The following is a 17,097-nucleotide window of genomic DNA, read 5'->3' as shown; positions in this document are numbered from 1 at the left end:
AAAGGAGCAGTCCCTCTGACCTTGCTGGTCAGAACCATCAGCTTATTTCATCTCCTACAACAATTGCTTTTGCCAAGGCTTGTTTGCTTCGATCAAGTCGCCGACACCGCCGACAGCGAGAGCCTGCGTGGGACAGCTCGTGAACCGACTCCTGGACGTCATCGACCTCCAGGGACCACGTGGCTGCAGAGACAAGCTACACCTTTCTTCCTGTTTGCACCCGACATTGCCTGGTACCCACCTGGTGCCACGCTGGTCACTGGCTAGTGACTGTGAACACTGTCCCCTCTGCTTACAGGTCTTCAACATCTCCGATCCACTCTTGGATCCACCGCATCTCTCCCGGACCGACCGCCTGCAGCATCTTTGTCTTCAGGCTCCACGGAACAGATAGAAGAAACCCGACGCACTTCGAGGCCTATGCACCCGCTTCCTGTGGGTGAGGTAAAGCTGGCACTCCTGTGCCCAAGTGTAGTATTACATCTCTAGTGCCTGTGTTCCAAATCTTGAGTTCCTAGTCCATCCGGAAGATCCTCTTTGCAGTAACTTTGTACTTTTTACGCACCCATTGAAACCTATGGGAGCACGCGTGTGACTATTTGCTCTGCACACGCCACCCGTGGACCTCCTGGTCACTAACTGAAGTTAGCTCCTTGTAGGCCCAGCGATTCTAGAGGCCCTAGGCCTTTTCCCTTTTCTGTTCGTGGTACTTATACCACTATTTTAGTATATGGTTCGAGCGGCCACCAGGGCCTATCCATATAAAGTGCAACTTCTGTGTATTCTACTGTAATCTTGTTTGACGATTTGTGCTCCTGTGCTCATAAAGAGACTAGGGGTTACTTTGAGAAATAAATCCATATATATTTTGAATATATATCTGTGTGGTGTCCTTTCATTGGTATAAAAGGGGGTTGCATTTGGTAAAACAGCTGGCTTAACACGCTTCACGAGTTTAGCCTCAAAGACTGCTTAGCCTACGCTACCACTAGGGCAGCTAGTCCGAAAAGGTTGACTTACAACCACACCATAAGGGTTGCTTGGCATGGTACAAGGTGATCACTTTAACTAGTGAGCATCATATACCAGGCCAACTTCTCACATGCGAGACCTATTGCATTGCAAATGCTTGTTAGTTGTGATTCCACAGGTTGACCTGGAATTTATCCTGCATGTAAAAATGTGTCAGGCGCACTTTTGGCAGTCCTTGATGCTTGCATCCTCTGTGTTTATAGTGTAAGGCAAGACAGGGGTTGGGGCTGTAGTCAATATGGAAACTCACTTGGTATGCTGTAAACAATCGCAAGGCAGACATCTGGGTTTCCCTTGGCAGACTTGGTTAGCTAATGACAAAGCAGTGACGGTGGCACTTGAAGACGAACAGAGTCCGTTCCTTCCAGCCCTAGAACAATGCCGTTTTACATCAACAAATCTTTCATATTGCCTGAACTGCTTTCATTTTTTCTTGCACCAATGCTTCAGAAGCCTTGCAGACTGCTAAAAGCACAGCCCACCCTGCAGAGGTGAAGGTGTGCAATAAAGAACTGCTTTACGCTGGTTCTGTGGGAATAAATAAATATGAGATGTATTTGGTTCTTTGAAAGTGAGAAGAGTCAACGGTGTCATGTGTAACGTCCTTGTTTCTTCCAGTGCTCTTGTGTCCAACGCGCCCTGGGCTCTCTGATTTTCTGTGAGAAAAGGAGCTTACCCATAAGAATACCCTCAGTACTTTTCGCTAATGGGGAGAAACATTTTTAAACAAAATAGGTAAACCGCACGCCAAAGGATAGAAAAACTAGTGGGACACTTTCTTAGCAGCAGGCAGTTTAACCCTCTGCGCTGCCTTAGGATGAATCAAACTTTCCACTACAGAAACCTCCGGTCTGTTTCTAGGAAGCAGATTAATGATGGGGCTTCTCTTGACATTTTAATTGATGTCTGGAAGTTGCTGGAGGACAGGAACGCAACTGAACGCGCGGTGGGAGCGCAAGAGACGCCATGAGCGTGCACATCGGCTGTCCCGGCGCAAGATGAAGATCGCCAGAGAAGACACGCCGTCTATCCGCGCTGAGGCTCAGAGTCTGAATCAGAGGCCGAAGCGTCCTTGAGCGGCCACCTGGGCAGAAGTACACTGAGCACCCCGTGAGCTCTGGAGACACGCTGCAAGGCATTGCACGATGTATGGCGTAGCGGTAAGGAATACGGGGGGGGGGGGGGAGTAGCTGTATGGAGGGGGCGTCAGGGGCTGAAAGGTTCTGCTGCGATGCCTTCATCCTGGCAAGGGTAGGAAACAAAGTCTGTAGTCCTGGAAGAATATGGTGGGGGTCAGCAGATGGCGCAGGGCTGGCTGACACAGGAGGGGGTGCAAGGACAGCTGGGGATTGGAGAGGAGCGACCTGGTGAGATACGCAGGAGGGTATGTGGCAGTAGGAGGAAGCGCTCGCCTATGTGTAGAGTGTGTTTGCGAGCCAGAGCGAGATGGAAGCGAGAGAGTGTTTGTAAAATATGAGATTTTGCATGATTAACCTGGTAAGATAAGACGTAAATTTTCCGTCACCCCTGTTCACGTGTTTGAGAGTTGTCCGCCAACCATACCTTCACTCTTAGCACAGAAGTAGGCGCCTGCTTTGGCCTGGGTGGGAGGGGGGGAGGGGGGGGGGTGGCCAGGGGACGACTACTTAGTGCACGATGATCGGGAATCACTTAAGTCAGTGCCTAATTGTGCCATGGGGTACTTCTGAGTACACAGTCAATCGGAGCATACGAATGTTTTTTGAAGCATGTCAAAAATTGCAATGACAATGAAGTCTAAATCTGTTTTCCAAGCGAATAATTATTTAAACACCAATTTTTTTTTTTTAAACCTAAACGCTATCTTTTCCAGCCATAAAACAAAATAACCCCACGAATCTTGTTGTACATGAAGAGTGTGTCTGCGAGTGGCCGTTTTGAAAACAAGGGAGTTTACCATTGATGTTCAGGAAGGCGGCATGACCTACGCAGCGCTCGTAAAGGAATTTAAAAAAACGGGTGAAAAGCAATGTTAATAAAACAAAAAGCTGTGCGCTTGTAACGGAATTTAAAAAAAACGTGAAGCAGCAACAGGGGGAAAGTGACAGACAGAAAAGCAACGGGTGGAAAGCAACGTTAAGCCAATAGTCTGGGCTTGTTGTAGGTTTAATGTTATTTGTTGTGTAATATATCTGGATGAATGGATAGAAGCAGCAAAATAACATTCGGGCGGCACACTATGCTGAGCACACATTTTTAGCTTGTGTTTTAAGCCACGCTCTTTACAGCGGTCACACCTCTATGAGCGACTCCCGTTTTTTATCTCACTTAAAAAGAGGGGTAGGGCTGGGCCAAGGTCAGTGAAATATGATGCCTCGGATAGGTGGAACGAACTGGAGGCTGGTTAATCACATGTGAAGCCGATCCCTCTGGGGCAGTGTTAGTCAGGCCAGGCCGGCCCTTTGCAATATGGATAGGCCAGTTTAGGGCTGGAGCAGTGCCACTTACTGTGGGCTCACTTGGGGTACTGGAATACACTAAAACATAGGTGTTGCTTTACAAGCGCTCTCACACCAGATTAGCGGATGCAAGACAAACAAGTGAAAGCGCATCACTCACCGGGGCTTGAGGACATCCCGAACTGAGCATGCGTGCACATCACCAAAGTGAAACTGCGTGAGGCTTGCAACGATGGAAGGGGGACAGGAGATGTGCACATCGCGTGTCTGTACGCGTGCACATCTCCTCAGTAAAAGAGACGCCTTACACGTTTGGAATCGAGTCAACTAATGAGCAACAGCACTTTTTCGATTTCCTGCGCTGTCATCATTGGGTCAATCGTTTACAGTGATGTTATAATTATGCTTTATTTGAAACAAACCCTACCTCTTTTTGTGCACCTTGTTCCTTCGCCTCGTAAGTACACAGGGACTGCAACCGCAGAAGCCTCCCGCCTTCAGCCTCGAGCGCATTGGGAGGATGCCGGCAGAGACAGGGCGCGAGCGGAGTCCCTCCGGAGTGAGAAACAGCGCCTCTCCTCAGCCGTGCACAAAGTGCCAAACCGCCGCCAACTCAGGCCGATGGGGCAGTACAGCCGAGCGCGCGGCGGGAGCGTTCGAAAGTTAAGAGAAGCTGTGCGTGTCCAACTCAGGCCGATGGGGCTGTCCAGGTGAGCGCGCGGTGGGTGGGAGCGCTTGAAAGTTTAGAGACGCCTGCCATGCTCATCTGCTGCCCGGGGCAAGCTCCAGGCGCAAGCTGAAAGACACGCCATGCGCGTGCCCATGTGCTGTCCTGGAGCAGGCTGATACACACGCCGTGAGCGTGCACATCGCCGGTCTGAGAAAGTGCACATCTCCTGTCCCCCTTCCAAAGTCAAGTTGGCAACAATAGATCTCGCTAGCGAGCAGCTTCGCTGCATCGCTAGGCAAGACCTAAAAAGCAGACGCATCCTTGGATTCAGATATCCTGTAGTGTTGCATGGGGTAGGAAGCCATGTTAAATGCCGCAGTGAGGTCCAGGAGGAAGGAGGTTTGCCGTGTCTCCTCTGTCCAGTCTCATGAGGATGCAGACATGGGTATAACACACTAACAGGGCACTGGAACGAGGGCTTTCAACACAACACAATATCCAGAGCCCGAGTACTGTGCCATGAGGGATCTTCCACCCAAGGCACAAGAGCATTGTGATGCAGGAGCCTTCAAAACAACACACAGAAGCTTCACACAAAGGGACTATGGCATGAAGTGTGTCCTTGCCAGCTACATGAACTCTGCACAGCTCTGCTATAGTCCTCCCTGTAAAGGGTAATCTTTCTAGAAAGATTCCTCGTATTAGAAGATCCTCCTGCACACTGGCTACCCTGAGTAACACCTCACTTCGTCCTAGAAAGCAAGCCTCACCAGAACGAGCGCTTTAAATGGGCAGGTGCTGTACCTGCACTTCTTAAAAGCGCTGCTGTAGGAAGGCATAGCCGTCACAGGGGTGATCCTAGCTGAGGTGTAAAGTGCGCCGCCTCCGTCAAGAGTCCCCCTCGCAGTGGAGCCTCACATTCAGGCGGCCATCTTCCTTCGTGGCCAGACCACGGCCCCCAGCAGGGGAGATTGATAAATAAAAGAAAAAATGAAAACTCTTAGGGGGCCCCATGGGCCTCGAAACTCGAGTCTTTAAAGGTGCGAGGCCTCATGGCTGGGAGCAGGCGCAGGCCCTGGACAGCTGCCCATGCCTAGTGCCGGGAGGGGGGGGGGGTATCTCAAACGTGCATGGCCGATGTAATTAAGGGCGTGGTTTAAAGATACGCAGGCTAAAAATCCCTGCTTAGCACAGTCTGCCGTCCGACTGGTATTTTGCTGCTTCTGCCATTGTATGCAGATATATCATACAAGTAACATCACACATACAAGACGTCACGGATATAGGCTTTGCCAATGGTTGTTAGTTGTATAAAATAAATAGCAATAACTATGGCTTCGTTGTATACAATATTGAACATGCTTCAGTTCTGTAATGAGGACACGGAAAGAACTAAAACGAGTCTCTTTAAGGTTACCTTAAAGGCAGTGATGGGTGGTACTGCTGCAGAGTTAAGATTTATTTTTCACCCTGAGGGCAAAAATGTAGAGCCCAAAAGGGACACGTCTCAGCACCTGCTTTTTAGCCCGGCCACTTAAAGCCCTGGCTGTATCTGTTGGTGCTATGGTGCGATTTGTGTTGGTAAGGTGAGATGGAACTCAGCACAGTTGTACTCCTCTGCCTCACTTGCACACTGTCTTGCCCGGTACCACACTCGTAATACCTCCCGGCTTCACCCGGCCACAGCACATGTAAAGCGGCACAAACCAGAGAAAGAGGGCCAACAGTAGCTACCAAAGCAGGGGCAGCCAAAACAACGGCCAGAAAACTGATGGGACGATTGTTACCAAACACAGATGCAATAATCCTGCACGTGTGGCCGCTGACCCTACATACATACAATTCTTGACCTCATTATTTCGAAAGGGCAGACCGTCACCTTGGACTCTATTACCCCATGTGACTGGTCAGACCACCACTGCATCCTTTTTTTTTTTTATCAACAAGGAGGTACAGGTGTGGAAGGCCCAACCAACGAAATCAAAGATATGGAAAAGGGACCTCAGACTAGTAAACCCTGTTGAGCTAGCCGCCCACTGTACATCTGCCCTCTCCTCTCAAGCAGACCTGACTGAGGTGCAGTTACTCACTGACTCCTACAATGTGACCATCTCCAACATCATGAATGACATTGCTCCACTCAAACATACAAATGCCTTAACAAAAATATCCAAACCGTGGTATAATGATAACCTAAACACGGAACATCACAACCTTAGGGAAGTTGAACGCTCCTGGAGATCAAATCCCCCCTCGCACCAACTTAAACTCCTAAGAGACGCTAGGAGCCTTTACTACAAACAAATCAGGAACGCCAAGTCTAACTATTTCAGACACCAATTAGATCAAGCGGCAAACCGGCCAAAGAAACTTTGCGAATTGGTCAAACAGCAATCAATTGTAGGTCCAAACCTATCGGAACCTGGAAGCAGTCCACCCTCCAGCGACGATCTTGCTTCTTTCTTCATTGAGAAATCAAAACTTATATCCTCTGACCTCGCTGCTAAGAAGGTTGTACTCCTCTCCTCCAGGGCAGCCTCTCCACCTGACCTCTCTGGAAAGCTCAACTCTACCCCCCTGATCCCTAAGAACAATGCTGCCTGGGACACCTTTACCCCGCTCAGTGAACAAGACATCAAAAAGATTCTCCTGAATATCAACCCTTCCAACCACTTCAGTGACCCGTTACCCCCATCCATTTTCAAGGAAATCAAGAATGCACTCATCCCTACCTGGACAAGGATTGTAAATGCGTCTCTTTCACAAGGCACAATCCCGGATTGCCTAAAAGCAGCTCAAGTATCCCCTATACTAAAAAAAAACTAACGCTGATAGGACAGACCTCAATAATTTCCGACCTATCTCCAACATACCCACCCTTGCGAAACTCCTTGAAAAATGCGTTCAGTCCCAACTCTGTGCTCACATTGAGAACTACCAGCTCTTGGACCAGCATCAATCCGGCTTTCGGACGGGGCACAGCACTGAATCGGCCCTCATTCATGTTATGGATGACATTCTAAAGATTCTCGATCAAAACGAATCCTACCTCCTGATCCTCCTTGACCTTTCCTCTGCTTTTGACACGGTCAATCATGACAACCTCTTAGCCATCCTGCAAAACAGGATGGGTTTTGGTGATCAGGTGCTACAATGGTTCTCGTCCTTCCTCCATCACAGATCGCAAAGAGTCAAGGCAAATCACTCTCTCTCCAGGCCTTCGCCTGTTCTCATGGGGGTCCCCCAAGGATCTGCGTTATCTCCTATCCTCTTCAACCTTTTCTTGGAACCATTAGCTAACGCACTGAACTCCATGGATATTCATTTCCACATGTATGCCGACGACACGCAACTCTACTTGAAAATCTCATCCCCGGAAAACCTCATATCACTTAACACCATCCTAATGTATACTCAAAACTGGTTAACTGAGAACCATCTCCTGCTCAACACCTCAAAAACAGAATTCTTGCTCGTCTCCCCTCAGAATTACACCCCCAATCTTGACCCGTGGCTGAGCCACCTCACTGCTTTCAACTGCACTCCGTTCATCGTAAACTCAGCCAAATCTCTAGGAGTCACTATGGACAAGATCCTGAATATGAAAAATCATATCAGCAATACATGTAAAGGAGCAAACCACTTGATAAGAACACTCGGAAACATCAAACCTTTCCTCCCTCTTAAGGATTTCAAGCAGGTGGTTCAAGCGCTTGTCCTACCGAGGCTAGATTACGGTAGTGCTACCCTCTGTGGCCTGCCCAAATACACCCTGGCTCCGCTAAGGGCTTCACTGAATGCTGCTGCTAGACTGGTTACAGGCTCCAAACGCAATGAACGCATATCGCCAGTCCTAAAAACTCTAAATTGGCTCCCCTATGAAGCACAAATCCAGCAAAAAATTGCCACTATGACGCACAAAGCTATCCACTTCAAGACGCCCAGGTACCTGGCACAAAAACCTGAAAGAGCCTCCAGAAGCGCCACTACCTTACTCTTGAAACCACCTATCCTTAGCAAAAAGAGAACCTGTCACAGAGCCTTTTCTGGCACGGCTCCAAAGATATGGAACTCTCTTCCTCCAGAAATACGCAGAATCTCCAGAACAACGGTGTTCAAACTGGAAGTCCAAAGATTCCTGATGAATAAACTCCTTCAATAATTGGGCTAGCCCCTTGGCCCGTTGTCCTTGTTCCTTCTTCCATTGTTTCAACATTTACTACTACACTTTTTTTTTGTGTGTGACATACTGTGTCCCTCTGTTGTTACACTGTACCTTGTTTAACATAACTTCTATTTGAATTTTCGTGCACCTTATGATCATTTGTGTTTTTAACTTGTTGTTGTTACATTATTATCCTTCCAGTTCTAGTTTGATTGTAAAGCGCTCTGATATCCATTGGGATCTTGTTTGCGCTATATAAAACTTTATAAATAAATAAATATGAATAGATTTACAAACTCTATCCATTCCTGTACTATATCTGATCCTCTCTACTTCAAAGGCACCCACCAAAGAGCAGAAAGAGACAGACGGCTGAAGGCAAGAGGCAGAACAGGGCACCAAATTCGGCGGTGGGACCACAGGAAGGGACAGAGGGCTGAAGGCAAGAAGCAGAACAAGGCACCAACCTCGGCGGTGAGACAGCAGATTGTTGCGGAAAAGGCAAGAGGCAGAACAGGACACAGGCTGTGGTGATGGGAGAATGGATTGCTGCAGAAAGGGTCAGACTGGAAGGCAAGAAGCAGAACAGGACAAAGGCTTCAGTGGTGGGAGAGCACAATGCTGCAGAAATGGTTAGAAGCTGAATGCAAGATGCACAGGGGTTTTGGAGGTGGGACAGTGGATTTTTTGAGAAAAGGACAGACAGTGGAGGGCAAGAAGCAGAACAGGACATAGGGTTCGGTGGTGAAACAGCAGATTGTTGCAGAAAGAGACAGAGGCTGAACGTAGGAAGTAGAACAGGACACAGGGTTCGGTGGTGGAACAGCGGATTGTTGCAGAAAGAGACAGAGGCTGAACGTAGGAAGTAGAACAGGACACAGGGAACGGTGGTGGAACAGCGGATTGTTGCAGAAAGAGACAGAGGCTGAACGTAGGAAGTAGAACAGGACACAGGGTTCGGTGGTGGAACAGCGGATTGTTGCAGAAAGGGACAAACTGGTGAGGGAGGAAGTAGAACAGGAAACTGGCTTAGGTGGTGGGACAGCAGGTTGTTACAGAAAGAGGCAGAGGGTAAAGAGGGCGTATCACAAGTAGAAAGCGAGGGGCACACAGGCCCAAAATGACCCAGGCAGGGAGTAAGAGGTGAGCGTAGGAGAGGAAGGACAAATTGCAAGCAAGATCCATCCATCCATGAGGTTGAAACAGCTACTTACATAAAAAGGTAACGCACCAATATTACTCCAAATGTGATGAACAAGCTATGCTAATGTACCGCAATCTTGACTGGCAGCACCCTTATGTCACTGGACTGGGACCATCCCTCTGTTTTCATGATATTCCTAAATGGTGCTTTGAAGTTTCGGTGGGTCCAGCTATGTTCTGCTGCATAGTCCACTACTTGGATACATTATGCCAATAGCTTTCCTCTTCTGATGATAATAGGTCACTAATCAAAGCTAGTTGTGGGTCATTAGAATAGGGAAAGGTGGCAGATAGCGGTGCATCATATTACTAGAAGAGCAGTGAATGTTAAAGGTCAGAAGGAAGGAGCTTTGGAAGAGCCCTCAGGAGGTCTTAGTAAGACAGGTCAACACAGAGGTGCACTTTTAGACATGTCTCAATGTGGGAACAGCAGTACGTGAGGCAAGTCAGACTGGATGAGAGATGGCCTCTTCACGTCCCCGCGGAGGGATAGCAGCTAAAAAAGAATGCAGATTACGAGAACATTCCATGCACAAAAGTGCAACATTAGTTTACGGTGAAAGGAAAATATTTGTGGTTGTGATCCAATTCATTCATTTTGTTATGGAATTGTAATATTTGGGGATCCCCTCTAAAATTCCATGTGTGGTCAAGGAATGTGTGGTCAAGGGAAAAAAAAAAAAAAAAGAATCACCAAATCGTACCACTGGACTTCAATAACATTGTTTGAATGTCATTTATTCGTTAGTTATAGTCGACCAATCATGAAAGAACATCAATATTTCTACAGTAAACAAGTGTTTTGCAAACTCTGGAGCATTGCGGCCTACTTCACAGTTGCCCGACTAGATCTAATAAAAAGAATTACCTTCCACACAACTTTAATGAGTAAGGATTAGACAATTCTTAGATTTTTGTCGATCTTACAATAGATTTTTAGACTCCCCGCAAGTGCCATAATCAAGATACCTTAGAATTGGCCCTACTGGGGTGAATAGTGACCAAATCGAGGATTATATTATATGGCCCAATAAAGCTTCCTTTTGCACCTTGCTGACTAAAGATTGCCATCAATGCTAACAAGACAAGTACAGTAAATAGTTCAAGAAACATAATATATTCAAATTGTCTCCCCGAAATTTTACACAAAACGTAAAATGTACTAAAAATATTTTAAACTAAATGTTCCCAAGAATAAGGTTTTCTTTTTAGAATAACACCCCTGCACCGACCCCTTCCACCACACCCACCATGTTCGCTTGTCATACTGTACTTTTTGAGCAGTTATGCCGAATTACTTGTCAAATTCAGACTTAAGCACCTGAATACCAGAGACAGATACCACCCCCCACCCCGACTTTGGATGATATAATACGCAGAAAGCATAAGGGGTGAAAGGACAGACAGTGACCGGGTAGGTCATTCCCTTGCCTCCTGTCGAGCCTCTAATCCACCACTAGTGGTTTTGGAGCAGCATGCATGGCATGATGAGAGGTGGTGGCAGTTTGGCAGCAGGTGGGGACTCTTGGCAGACTAGATAAGCCTACAGACCCCTATTTAATCTTCACTGTACAACAAAAGCCAACTGTACAATTGAACTTCCTCGTCAATAAGTTTCTATATGTACTCATAACTATGCTGAACCTGTAACCTTGCATTTCTCTGGTCATTAGTAAACCCCTTTGGATATTGAGAGGGTGTGGAACAGACACCAAGGAACATCAAGAGCAATTCCCCGGTAGGCTGCCAAGATGGGGGCTGGTTTTGGACCCGTGGGGATCAGTTTTTTTGTTACACGGGGCAGGGGTCGCAGCATAGCTGTAATATCGGCCCCCCTGTAACAAAAGCAGCCAAAACCAGCCCTGGCAACAGCTCACCCGCAACCCCACTCCCCAGGGGAGGACGAGGTGGGTGCCAGGGCCAGATTAGGTTACCAGTCCGGCTGTGACCCAAACATCCAGTTGTGCTGCCATCCTTACATGGCCATCAGACAAGGCAGCATTATAACAGCATTCTAGGGGAGAGCAGGATGCCACCCAGGCACCCGGAAAAGATTCCAGCAACCCAGACTCAAGTTAGCAATAAGCATCTCTCAAACCTCCCATCGTTAACCTTTCTTCACCCTCAACACCACAATTTGGATGTGTCGTAACAGCCAGAGCAGCGAACTATGGAACTGGGGAACCAGGTTCGAGTCACAGAGTGAGCTCAACATCCTGTGATTGTGGGCCAGTCACTTAAGATCCCTATCCCTACCAAAGATTAATGTGTCCTTGTGTAATGTAACTGGTGCTCATGTAAAGTGCTCCAATACCTTAGGGTCGAGTTCACGCTATATAAAACGGCAGAAAAAAGAAAAAGCTTCTTCTATTTTCACCACATCTTCAAGACCAACTTTAAAACTTAGGAATGGGGCACGCTCACAAAGAGTAAGTAAGAGAGGCAGCAGCTACTCTACAGGTGAAAGTGCATCTTCACTGAAGCCAGTGTGGGTGGGACTGCGGGAGGGTGAATGTGAAAGCGAGTCAAATACAAGCTAGAAGAGCGAGTGCATGTATGTAAGAATGAGGGAGTGCATGTACGGATGAATAGGTCAGACATTTAAGGCCCCAAAAGGATGACCACCACACTCACCGTGTGATATGCAACAACAAATGAATGAAGGCCTTCTGCAAGGCTTCTTTTTGGTCCTAGGTAAAAGATGGGTTGTCGAATAGAAAAATCATGATCATATTTCTCACAATATACCTCTATCAATATATCCTCTAACTCCACTCTCTCGTTGATCTCAAACCCCATACCACTGCTATGAGCCCCAAAATAACCCATTCTAGACTCTTCCACACTCTACCCCTCCTTGTATCATCTCATACTTCTCCGATCCCCGAAAACAAGCCTTTCTAAAAACCCTTCCCTCCGACTATTCCCCATCCATCTCCCTTTTACTCATCCCAAGCCTCCATCTCCTGCTCTGAGCTCCAAAACATCCCTCCACTATCCTTTACATTCCAAACAATAGACTAACATGTCCACCTCTCAAATTCATTTAATTCACTATACTGATTCACCACTAATCCTTTATGGGCTCCGGAGTAGAGTGCTACTCGCCGAAAAAGCGTTTCGATGACGCGTATGGGGTAGTGAGCACTATATAATTAAAACAGAATACAATGATAACTTCAGTCAACAAATCAAACGTACTTCCTTGATCTGCTAAAATATCAAACCGCCCCACAATCCCCGAAGGTTGATGACAGAAGATGACCCACTGACCCAATCACTGAACTGCAAAAATGAATAGCTGGTTCTAGTCCGGGCCTGTGTGCCTTCAGAGCATGGTCTGAAAATGAATGTATGGAAACACCCTTATAACAAAACATCATATCCCCTGGGTGCGCCCTTAGCTCTTCCCACCCAAATCTTGCTGCATCTCTAAAGCATGCTGCAGAGAGGCAATTGTGTGACATGTGGCAAATGAACCCACCTTTGCTGGAGGGAAACTCAAACCCTCCTCACGCCCAAGCATCCACGACAAGCACCCACGACTGCCATCTAAGTCCCATGAGGCAATTCAGTGAACAGACCTCTCCGATGCAGAAGTCATTTATTCAGTCATTCGTGGTGGACGGCCGTTATTCACTTACTCACTTCCAGCCCCTGACAAACTAATTACAAACGACATCTAAATAAATAGCTCAATTAAAAAAAACACAAATGGATACGGTTGTGTTGGAGGGGGGGGAGGGGGGGTACTTACGTTTAACTCAATAATCCACAGGAGGGAAACGAACAGAAGGTCAAAGGTCACAAAGAGGCAGAAAGTCCGTCTGACATCCGAGATTGGCTTCTTCTTCTCGGGAGTCAGGAAATAGTGCGGGGAGTAGAGCTGGCTCTGGGCATAGGAGGTGTTGATGGATGCGATGGCGGGCAGGCTTTGCTCCAGCTCACTAGGGTAGGACCCCAGCGGCTTACTCATCGTCCTCTCAGAGCCGGGGCCCGGGGGCAGGCGCGGGGGTACGGCCAGCAAGCATCAGCACACAGTCTGAGGATAGAAACGGGGACAGTGAGTGGAAGGACATGTATAGAGCAGTGGCGTAACAAAACTTGAGAGGGCCCCCCTGCAAAGCACATGGAGGGGGGCTCCCCCGGCGGCATGGCCCACCATCTACCACTTTGCCCTACCACCCAGAAATCTAGCATATTTTGATTTGAAACCTCCAACATTTAAATGAAATGCCTCTATATTGTCTTTCTCTAAGTTCTAATGAGAAAGTGTGAAACACTCTTAACATACAAGCTATGCCCTTTGTAACAATACTGTCAAAAGCAGATTATTTAACTGAGGCAGCAATCAGAACAAAGCCAAGGAGCGATCCTATTGTCTCAGGAACTGCCTATGGCTGAAGAACAAAGAACAACAAAGAAGGTTCTGAAATAGAATTGACAATACCTTGAAACTTTGAAAGACCAACCCAAACCTGCAATTCCATAAAAACTCGACTGACAATATACTTGAGAAGTACACAAGCTATAACTCAGTATCCTGCGAAAGTCAAGAGAAATAGACTGGTGAATTATCTGCATGTTCAAAAAAACCGAGTAAGCAATAGGGTCTGAGGGAACACACTACCAGCCCGGACTAAGTCCCCCTACTAACAATATGAATACACAGAAGTCCAGGGGTATAGAAAACCAAACAAAAAGAAAAACAAAATCCACCTGTCTGCAGTGAACCTAACAAAAGCCTGAATGAAGCTAACACTAGAACCTAGTATTAAAGTCCTCATAAAGAGGACGTAATCCCATCACCCACCGTGGTGGCATGCTTCATCATATGGGATCTCCTCTTAACCAAACCTGGTTTGGCTAAGGAGCTGCCACTCCCAAGGTGTATCTAAGGGAGGAGCTCGCGGATGTTTTAAACTACGCTAATGAAATGAGATCTCCTAAAGATCAATGAGGCTAGCCGAAGTTGGGTGAGGCCCTAAAGTGCAGTGTGAAACTAAGTGATATAAAATGGACTACAGGAACAGAAAGAGTTTAATTAGGAGTGTGCCTGTGCCAATGTTAAAAACAGAGTAGTTGCGCGGTCTGATCAAATTAACGAGCGCGCTTACAATAAACCAAAAAAAGGTCTACATGTTTCAGCCATAACAGATCATAAAATTGTGATCGAGGCTTTCTTCAGGACCAAATAACCAAAACTACTGCAACTGCAAGCTAGTGCAAAAGTGAGCACTGGCGTGACATTGTGTCTAAAAGTAGAAACATGAAACGATACAACCAACCTTGTACCACAGGATCGATTGCAAAAATTTGAACTCCTACCGGTCAAGAAGGTAAGTGTCAGTATCAATGTAATAAAACATGAAAAAAAATATATATAATTAATAACCAGGAAATGTACTTCATACAGGTTTATAGACACTGCAAATCGAAGATATCAAATAACCCAATATGAATCTTACCCGTAATGAAATCGGGACTAAGCCTGCCGCTCCTGGTAGCAACTCAGGGCGTGAGGCAACGCTCTGTGAAGGAAACAATTAAAAACATGGTCTAGTATGATGAAACGTGTGCATCAGAGGTGCAGCAGGCACCGAAGCCTGTCGCTCCCTCAACTGAATCACAAAGACATTCAACAGGCAGGGAAACGAATGTATTCAAAGAGGGACCGTGGGATGACTCAACCATAGGGCCGAGTGAATCCTCACTAAATCCCAAAAGCAGGTACACTTTATATATACAAAATTAGAATAATTAACAATAGTGCCCGAAACAGCGGAGCACACGGATTTTCTTAAACTGTCAACATTGAAATCAAAACGGGCGATCGTAAACGAGGAGATCACCTCAAAGACCAAAATACCCGCATGTTATTTTTATTCATAATTTTTTGCATGACAATAGCAAATACCCTTCATAGATACTTCAAGAGTAGCTCGCACTTCACTGGTGTTCAAAAGTGCGCGACTCTAGTGTCAAGAAACAGCCTCAAGGGCTAACAACACTACCAGCAAAAAACGGGCAGTAGATAGAAAAAGGGAAACCCTCTAAATACGAGCAAAGGCAGCCGCCGATGAACTCGAGAAAGGTACATCGCTGCCGATAATGCAGCAACAGTAGCACACGTCAGTAATTACAACAAATCTCCGAAGATTGTAAACGAAGATTCATAACAACCCAACCACCGCAATTAAAAAATACGGGCAGTGACTGGGAAAAACAGTGTTACGAACAAGACGGCACAATGCAGAAGGTGCATCGACACGGAGAATCTCACCTCTCCGTCGCTACCCCGAACCTTCTTCCTGGATGCTGGCGGCGGCAACCAGTAAACGGCCGAACACGGGGTAAAATAACACCAACAACGCCCAGACGCACAACATAGCGTAATGACGTGGCGCGTCAGTGGCAAAGTGCAGGGCCCTATTAATGACGTCACAGCGGGCAAGGGAAGTCTGGGAAATGTAGTTACCCAGTCTCAAAAACCTCCGGCCAGATCATATAAAGCCCGAGAACTTACAAGAGAACAACAATGAGTTCCAGAGAAACAATCTACCACAGTCATGCCACACAGATGGAAAGGGACCAACACAACAGTATTGGTCACTTCTAAAGGCATCCTAGGCTGATCGGACAACAAAACGCAAAATAACCAAACAAACCCAACTGGATCACTAGTGTGTAGGGAAGCATAGTGGTATTCTGCATGATGTTTGACATGAAAGCAAATAACAGCAGACCATGCACACCATCCACTAGACTATCTAGTGAAAAAACTACCACTTGCCTGTAGGCTGTTTGAGTGCTGATGAAAAATCACAATATACAGATATAGTCACTAAAATACAACCCACTCACGATAAACATCTACAGATGGGACCATGGTATGGAATCATTTAGACAAAAACAGTCACTTTGTAACTTAAACACCCAACGTTGTTCTTTATTGAAAAGAAATTTAGACACATCAGAAACGTGTGCAGGAATAAATGGTTGTTCAAGTACCGTCCAAGACATCTGATTAGGACTGTGATTACACTCCAAGAAATGGTTAGTCAGTCTCGTTGATGCCTTTTTGCATCGAATGGTGCTCTTATGTTCCATGATGCGTTGTTTCACTTTTCTCATGGTCATCCCCACATATTGTTTCTGACAGGAACAAGTGCTCAGGTACACTAACTTCTCACTATTGCAATTAGTGTGACGCAATGGTTTCCACGGTTTGGCAAGACCAATGTTAATCTCAGTAGTGTGTGCTGTCTGCGCACAAACCACGCACCCACCACACGGGAAGTGTCCCCTAACCGGTGGAAGATCCCATAAGGGGTAGGCAACAGTTGGTGGTACGCTACGAGGTCTGGTATGGACCATGGCATCACGCAAATTGTTCCCCCTTTTGTACGAAAAAAGCGGAAAAGCCAATTTTAATTGGCCAGTATTCAAAATACGCCAATGTTTCCGCAAGATCTTCTGAATTCGATTGGAAAACGTACTGAAGGTGTTCACAAAAGTCAATCTCTCATGTTGTGCTTTGGGAACAGCAACTTCTAAAAGGGCATCCCGATTGTTATTGGCTGCTCGTT

The 17,097-nt window shown here is 46.7% G+C and overlaps 1 protein-coding gene across 10 annotated transcripts in view; it reads right to left on the bottom strand.

Moving 5' to 3' along the window:
• Positions 1-17,097, bottom strand: part of LOC146869091 (stAR-related lipid transfer protein 3-like) — a 161,503-nt gene that overhangs the window by 98,164 nt on the left and 46,242 nt on the right. For 9 of the 10 annotated variants that reach the window (XM_085599931.1, XM_085600395.1, XM_085599854.1 and 6 more), the window contains one exon: positions 13,266-13,550. In XM_085599931.1, the coding sequence (XP_085456057.1) occupies positions 13,266-13,484 (219 nt within the window). In that variant the 5' untranslated portion in view covers positions 13,485-13,550. Of the gene's footprint in view, positions 1-13,265; positions 13,551-14,976; positions 15,040-17,097 lie in introns of all 10 variants that reach the window. The other variant, XM_085599874.1, reaches the window with a different exon arrangement.

This window comes from Triturus cristatus, chromosome 1_1, assembly GCF_964204655.1.
Source record: "Triturus cristatus chromosome 1_1, aTriCri1.1, whole genome shotgun sequence".
NCBI classification, from domain to species: Eukaryota; Metazoa; Chordata; class Amphibia; order Caudata; family Salamandridae; genus Triturus; species Triturus cristatus.
Note: the sequence above shows the minus strand (reverse complement) of the source record. Positions and strands in the feature narration are given on the sequence as shown.